Source organism: Salarias fasciatus, chromosome 16 (genome assembly GCF_902148845.1).
Source record: "Salarias fasciatus chromosome 16, fSalaFa1.1, whole genome shotgun sequence".
Lineage (NCBI taxonomy): Eukaryota > Metazoa > Chordata > Actinopteri > Blenniiformes > Blenniidae > Salarias > Salarias fasciatus.
Window position 1 is genome coordinate 27041048 of NC_043760.1, and position 8280 is coordinate 27049327.

The window sequence follows — 8280 nt, forward strand, 5'->3', positions numbered from 1 at the left end:
AGCTACTTTTTTAAATCAACAAATATCTTAAGTCATTCTTTATGTCCACAGATTTGATAGTTTACACCAGAATAAAAACACGTTGAGCTTTGATTAGGAAGTTTCATTATAGTCCGCTCTGCCTCTGAAGGCACGGAGTCAGAGGAAAGTTTTTTTTTCTTTTATTATTATAAAAAGACGTGGCGCCCGAGGCGGACGTCTAGTTCGCCTATGCCGAGAGCCGGTGTCGTGCCGAAAACAGACTGCCTGCCGAAAAATGACTGCCCCGGCGCGGGAGCGCGCATCAGCGTGTTTCTCTATTTCTCCACTGTTCTCACTCGCTGTGCGGTAGTTGCTTCCCTGTTTTTACTTCTGGCATTGTTATTGTTGTCGTTAGCTACTCCTGCGAGATGAAAAGCATGTTGATTTGTTTTGTAACGTGATTTTGCACCATTTTAACGTAGAAACAAAGAAGTTTTTCTTCTTCTTCTTTTTCCTTTTCTGTTGTTTTGCTCTGTTCACCGTCAGCTGTAAACTGTTTATGTAGGGATATTTTTTGTGGTTATGATTTTAACATTTTGTAAAACGTTTATATATATATGTGTGTGCGTGTATAATATATATATATATATATATATATATATATATATATATATATATATATATATATATATATATATATATATATATATATATATACATATGTATTGTGAATAACAACGGGTTTTAGCCTCCATTAAATGTCCAGTTCTTTCAGTTTCATTGACTTATGAAGATGAATAATTTGATGGCATCCTGTAATACAATAATGAGCAATTTGTGATAATTATCAGGGATCCACAGCAACAAGGAGCAGATCTGGAGGGACTGCAGAAGCAGGTTGCAGGGCAGGAAGCAGAGGGGATGAGGTGCATGTAGAGTGGTTTTGGTCAGTGTCACCCCTCACCTCCCTCGGTTACAGGGGCAGTCACTTTTCGGCAGCCGCCTGCCGAAAAGTGACTGCCCCCCTGCAGCTGAGGGAGGTGACGAGTGATCTTCACAGTAATTGCAGGGCAGGAAGCAGAGGGGATGAGGTGCATGTAGAGTGGTTTTGGTCAGTGTCACCCCTCACCTCCCGCAGTTACAGGGGCAGTCACTTTTCGGCAGCCGCCTGCCGAGGGAGGTGAGGGGTGACACTGACCAAAACCACTCTACATGCACCTCATCCCCTCTGCTTCCTGCCCTGCAACCTGCCTCTGCAGTCCCTCCAGATCTGCTCCTTGTTGCTGTGGATCCCTGATAATTATCACATATTGCTCATTATTGTATTACAGGATGCCATCAAAGTAATTTTATTCATCTTCATAAGTCAATGAAACTGAAAGAACTGGACATTTAATGGAGGCTAAAACCCGTTTTTATTCACAATACACACACATATATATATATATATATATATATATATATATATATATATATATATATATATATGTGTGTGTATACATATATATATATATATATATATATATATATATATGTATATATGTAATGTATATATATATTATACACACACACACACACACACACACACACACACACACACACACACATATATAAACGTTTTACAAAATGTTAAAATCATAACCACAAAAAATATCCCTACATAAACAGTTTACAGCTGACGGTGAACAGAGCAAAACAACAGAAAAGGAAAAAGAAGAAGAAGAAAAACTTCTTTGTTTCTACGTTAAAATGGTGCAGAATCACGTTACAGAACAAATCAACATGCTTTTCATCTCGCAGTAGTAGCTAACGACAACAATAACAATGCCAGAAGTAAAAACAGGGAAGCAACTACCGCACAGCGAGTGAGAACAGTGGAGAAATAGAGAAACACGCTGATGCGCGCTCCCGCGTCAGGGCAGTCATTTTTCGGCAGGCAGTCTGTTTTCGGCACGACACCGGCTCACCACTGCCTGCCACGCTCCTATGTCCCGAGGAGTCTGATTTCAGCTAAGTACATGTTTATTCAGCACGACGCCCACCGGGCCCCCTGCAGTCTCCTTATGATGGCCCCCTCTGTGTCCTGGAGGATGAGCTCACGGATTTTGTGGCGGACATGTGCAGAAAGCAGGTCCAGGTTTCAGTGGACCATCTGAAGCCTGACATGACTCCAGAGGAACCTGTGGAGGTCGCGCAAATACATTTCATTTAAATTATTACTTCTAATAAATACAAAGGATGTCTGTAGTTTTATTCCTGTCCAATGTGTCATGTTGGTCATTTTTCCTCTGATTATTATAGTCAGTTCGAATCTGCACCTCAGTGATTGGAGGTGTTTAGTGGGATTTTTCCACTCCACTGACGGGGAGCGTCTCAAGCCTCGCCTGTGGAACAGAGGCCGACCGGCAGAGCGCTTGCTGCTGAGTGTATCATGAAGATCTTTGAACACTATTTGAGCAGATATCCATCAGGTAAAAGCACTGCTAGGGGCTGAAGACTGCTGACTACAAAGCTGAACATCAGAACCTGGAAACTGGAGAGAGACCTTCAGCTCATGTCACAGATACTGAATAATCCGCTTCACCTGGGAGGATTGAACCTGGATTGCTTTATAGATGCTTTTAACACATTTATTTTTAATCTGAGTGGAGGGCTGCAGCCAGACACTCTTGGTTGGAGGAAGATCCACTCAACTCTTGGCATCTTGGATTTGGATGAAGTTTTCTAAGACTTTAATATTTTCATTAAAACGTATCTGAACTTTGCAATTTCTGTCTCTGCTTTTCACACACGAGCCTCTGACACGCACTGTGACATGCACAGCCACTCTCACTCTTATCACTTTCATTTCTTTTCAGTTATTTTCCTACATATTTTCTTTGTATTTTAACAACAACCTGGCTTTAATCACTTTTTTGAATCGACCACGTGAACTACATTTGATTCCTTGTCTACATTTTTTCAATAACTAAACCCCTTTTAGCAAAATGCAACATTCCCCCATTTTGTTCCTAAATTTTGTTTTTATGAAGATCTGTTTAGTGTAGCTTAATGTTAATGTTGAATTCGTTTTATTTTTCTCCAGTAAATTTTCTTCTTTTTTCATCATTGATAACATCAGCAGCATGTTACAACTCTACATGTCTAAAAGCTGCTTCCCTTTACGAAAAGTGTGAACCTGATAACAGGTCTTTCTGACTTTCTTTCAACAGCAGACTCGTGAAGATAAACAGGGCCGCTGCAACTCTTCCTTGTATACTTTAAAGAGTTTGCGGTTTGAAAAGCTGCAAGTGATATTTCATATCACTTAAAGTGGTCTTACCTGCAAGTGAGACACTAGCTTCACCTCACTGGTTTTTTTTTTTTCTGTTTTCCGCCCCCAATGACACTTATGAAGGCTTCGGTTGTTTACTGCGATCTGTCGTTGTTGAGGCGGCAGCCTCCACCAGGGCAGACCACTTTACTTTTTGAACAGGGTGGGGGGTTGAAGCGAGGCGTTAATCTTCTTCTCAAACAAATGTGTCAGAACTAGTTTTTATATCTTTAAACATATATTTGGACAGATGAAGACGTATTATGGACCAGAGATTTTGACCTAATTCCGCCCCCACCACCCCCCCACGAGGCCCTACATGCAGTGCATGGTGTGTGGTGGAAGCGGCGGCGCTGAAGATAAATGTCATGAGTGCTCAAAGAACAAATTTTCTGCAGACCAGACCTCTTCTGAAGACAGTGTGGGTGTGCAAACACTGCTCTGGGGGAAGGTGGACTCCTTAAGAGCAGTTTCGTACTCAAACTATTCAACAAAATGCATGTCAGTTTAGATACATTGCTGAGAATATCTCCAGTTGGTTCTGCTTTGCAGAGAGCATGAGAGCATGAGAGAATGCATTTCAAATCAATGTCTTGTGGAATGACCAGAAGATGGGGAAATTGTTATTTTTAATAGGTCTTGCTTCATATATGTGCCAACGCAGTGACACTCCTGTAAATGCTTGGTTTGGTTAGAGGCCACGCGACATGGCTGTGGGTTACTGACGGTCTTTTGCTCTGCAACAGGAAGTAAAAATCTCCCACATGTTGAAGCTGATGAAATCTGTATGCCCAGAGCTTGTTGTGTTTTCAGGTTTATTCCACTATATATGAACAGTTACATGGAAAGGTCGAGTGGAGAGACTGAATTTTATATAAGATACCAAGAAGACTGAACACTGAACACAAAGCGAAGCAAAGCACTTGGACCAGCATTTTATTTGTCTTGCAATGGATTAGACTGAAGCAACAGTGTTAAAAAGTTGTGGTTCAACTTGTGAGATTCTATTGAGAGAAAAAGTGTTTCATCAATGAGCAGTTTCTAGGAATTTGTGGCATAATTAGATTCAGGCCAAGCTGACAGAAATATATATATATATATGTGTATACATATATATATATATATATATATATATATATATATATATATATATATATATATATATATATATATATATATATATACATATATATATGTATATAAAGCTTCCTTCTTTTTTTTCTGGTACAAATTTTCAATTTCAATTTTCAGCAACTTACACAAACTCACAAAGCAGCATGAGAGCCCAAAATTGAAAACAAACAAGATTATATTAAATTACTGAAAGCAACATAAATAAAACAGATAAAGTAAAAATCCAATCCATCATCTGGAGTTGCTTTCATACTGTAATGATAATGCCATGGCTTCATCAATGTCCTTCCTGCTTTTCTTTCAGCACATATTTGGAAACTGAATCTTGAAATGTCTGTCATCATTTATCTCTGTTTCTTCATTCGAAAGACTCTCCAGCTCAGATGTGATTGTAGATTGAATTGTGTCGTTCAAAGTATTGACTCCGCCGACTGTTTTCCGTCCTTTGACCTGTGTGTGTTTGTGGTCGAGTCGGGTCTGCCTGCAAAGACAGAAAATAAAAACAGAGATCCAACGTTGGTTTTAAGACAGAAGAATAACGGACTGAAATGATGGGAACTCTTTTAGACAAGTTCTTGTTTTTTTACCACTTCCGCTGACTGTGGTTGACACTGGTCTTGCACTGGATCCTGATTGGTGGTTCTCGTCTTACATTTTCTGCAAAGATGAAGTGAAGAACATCATCGACAAGACAGCTGAAGGCTCATCTAGTTCATGTATTAGATGAGACCCAGCCGTTAAACTTTGAAACGTAAAGTAGATTTATCTCACTGCGTTTCTTGGAAATAACCCTTTGCTGCACAACATGGGCCCAAATGGACCTGACTGAGTTTTCGTGTTCCATATCTTTTATATAATTGAATTCCATTGTTCAGTATTCAGGTATTCCTCTATTAACTTGTTTTTGATCATGCATCCTCCCTCTTTTTAAAAAAAAAAAAAAAAATCTTATCCTCTCTTACTTTTAAAATACGGACACTTCTTATATCACGAGTCTTCTAATGTGCAGCATGGCTCCAGATAGACCCATGTGCATTTCCTGTGGTTACATGCTTGTGTGTGTATGTTTAGTTAAATGTATTTGATCAAGTGTTCAGTCAATATTCTCTTTTTTTAGTAGCAATCTCTTTTTTTTTTACCTTTATTACTTCATGAACCAGTTTAACCTTTGTATGTCTACAATACATCAAGTTTACACAGGATTCTAAAATGTCCCACATGCAGACAGGACATTATTTCGTAGGAACCTTTGAAATTTGTGCTTTTGCAGTCAAGAATGTTTTTACTGCAGATAGCTATTTGTCTGCCTGGCCAGACATTTCACAGGCTAGCACTGCTTCTTTCTTTTTGTTGTTGTTTTTTTTTTTTGAACAAGGTTTCTTTATTAATTTGCAGTTCATCTTTAACAATTTACAATCATGTAACTGTAGTATATGGAAAGCACCTACAGAAATAAAAGTAGGCGAACTATATAAAATAAATGAATAAAATTAAATACAATAAAGCACCCCGCTTCTTTTACATCTGTTCCAAGTCTTGTTTTATTTATTTAAATCTTACCAACTAAAAAAATGTATGAAATGTGAAAGATGTGTATAATAATTGATTAGGTTTAAGTTACTTTGAGAATCACCACGTTATTTTTTCAGAAAGGGAAATATGTTCAATCCTGTTAACCAGCTTTACTACTATAGTTACCACAGGTCACCAAAATTAAGCTCAAACTGGCGCCCAGGGCTGCAACACCACAAATGCACATTGACATGCATTTAAAAATGTTTTGTGCTTCATTTTCAGTCCTCAGGTCATGACTGTTAGCAGATCAGCCGTCAGATTCATAGCTCTGAATTTGGGTTCAGTGTCAACATGACCACAGTGTGTTATGTCCAGAAGAAGAGCAGGAGTGTTTTCCTCCTGAGTGCCAGGTACAAAGCAGTGGATGACAGCAGTGAGAAGAAGGAACCAGAATTGATCCAAACTACAACTAAACCAACGGAGGAGTGGACACGATGGATCAGACGGTTAGAACCCGCTCTTACCAGTGTAGAACCCGGAGGTGGCCACTGGTGCTTTGGTACAACATGCTGGATGGTGCCACCTTCAATGCCGACACCTACTTTACTGCACAACACCCGGATTACATGAGCGGCGTAAACAACGCACGCCGACTGTTCATCAAGGAGCTGGGCAAAGAGCCTGTCATGCCACATATGAAGAGGCGTATGGAGGATACGCTCAAACTATACAAACATATCTTGGAGGGAATGGCAAGACAACTCAGCCACCACACAGCGACAGGAGAACATCCACATGCGGCCCTTCAGTCCAGCCTGACCGGCCGTCTGGGTTTCAGAGGGAAACTATGAACCAAATGAAAATTAGCGTACATGATGCAAGCAACCCGTCTGCTTTTCTTTCATTTTAAGGTCTCTGATTTTTAAGGTTTGTGCTTGTAGGGATCTTAACCTGCAGAGCTGTCAGTCTTTTCAATGCAAATTTGAATAAATATACTAATTTTACTGAACAAAACTCAGGTCAACATCTTGCTCGGTCCTTCACAGTGACACTATTTGTGATGTGGCCGATTGGGAAAAAACAATTACCCGCCCCGTTTTGGACCCATGTTGTGCATTAGAAGGGGTAAATAATCAAGTGTTTGTAGTTTAGGGTAAACTGACTTTTAAATTACAGATCATCTCATACTTTCACTCACCTGTAGATGCAGACAGTTAATATCATGCAGCAGAGAGGAAATCCTACGGCGAGAATAATCAGAAATTCCCATGAATCTGCATCTAAACAGAAGAGAATTAGATCTCGGCAGCATGTGGATTATATTTTATCTTCTGTGGAGTTACTGAGTCATCCAGAAGGTTTACCTACCTTCCTCAGGTTTCTCAGTCACAGTTACATTCCATTCAATTCCATTTATGCCACTTTTCCTGATTACAGAGCATAAATAAAGTCCTTCATCTTCAGCCTGAGCATTCAGAATACTGAGCCTGGTGAAAGAGTCCTGATGTATGATTTGTCTTGGAGAGGAGAGGTTACAAAAAGTCTCATTACTAAAGATGGAAAAAATCAGAACTTTGTCTTTCATCCAGGTGAGTTGTGGTGTATTTCTTGTTGATATATTACAGTTGAGCTCTACTGGTTCTCCTCTGAACACCTCCACCGTCCTCCTCTGCTGAACTGAAACATCCACTAAAGAAAACATCCAGTCAGCACTAAAGACAATCTGAACTTGAATTGAATTTGTTATCAGTAATGTAAACCTTGCCGTACCTCCAAAGACACGATGCATCCCCAGCAGCTGGAAGAAGAGCAGAGCTGCTTGGTTTGAACTGAACATTGTGTCGTTCAGACAGAGAGTGAGAAGAGTCTCATCAGCCCTGAATGCATCTGCAGAGGAGGCTCCACACGAGGAAGTGGTTAGTCGCTGTTTTACTCAGCTCAGAGCAGAATGGACGCCTTTTGAGGAATAAAATATTAAACCATGTGTCAGCACTGTGAAAAACAAAGAAATTGGTATCATTGATCCATCAATGATTTCTTCGTGTGAAAAAGAAAATGTAGCTGATAAACACAGTAAACCACAGGAAGACCACTTCTTCATATTCCTCAATTCAAGAATCTCCTCCAGAGATTAACAAAGTATTTTGATTCCAAAATGCAAATGTGACCATATGTGGTCACTCCTATGATACATGACTAAACTGTGAGAAAGTATTTATATAATTTAAAGAAGGCTTCTTATGGGTTACATGGTCACTCTGTCATGACAGATGACTTTTTTCATCACTGATAACATCAGCAGCATGTTCTAACTCTACATGTCAAAAAGCTGCTTCCCTTTTAGAAAAGTGTGACCC

General features: G+C 39.6%; 1 protein-coding gene across 1 annotated transcript; it reads right to left on the reverse strand.

Moving 5' to 3' along the window:
• Positions 1–4488: 4488 nt before the first annotated feature.
• On the reverse strand, positions 4489–7789 carry LOC115402946 (uncharacterized). Its single transcript, XM_030111646.1, has 5 exons — positions 7694–7789; positions 7292–7612; positions 7122–7203; positions 4996–5065; positions 4489–4889 (listed from the first exon to the last, which is right to left on the reverse strand). The coding sequence occupies exons 1-5, from the start codon at positions 7758–7760 to the stop codon at positions 4788–4790; spliced, it is 642 nt and encodes a 213-aa protein (XP_029967506.1). The 5' UTR covers positions 7761–7789; the 3' UTR covers positions 4489–4787.
• Between the last annotated feature and the right edge of the window lie 491 nt (positions 7790–8280).

Bases quoted from the DNA above. Each gene is read 5' to 3' on its own strand.
- LOC115402946 (XM_030111646.1), bottom strand. From the start codon at position 7,760: ATGTTCAGTTCAAACCAAGCAGCTCTGCTCTTCTTCCAGCTGCTGGGG. The intron at 7,204-7,291 runs GTAGGTAAACCT...TCTTCTGTTTAG, and splicing joins GACTGAGAAACCTGAGGAAG to ATGCAGATTCATGGGAATTT. The intron at 5,066-7,121 runs GTGAGTGAAAGT...TCATCTTTGCAG, and splicing joins TTAACTGTCTGCATCTACAG to AAAATGTAAGACGAGAACCA.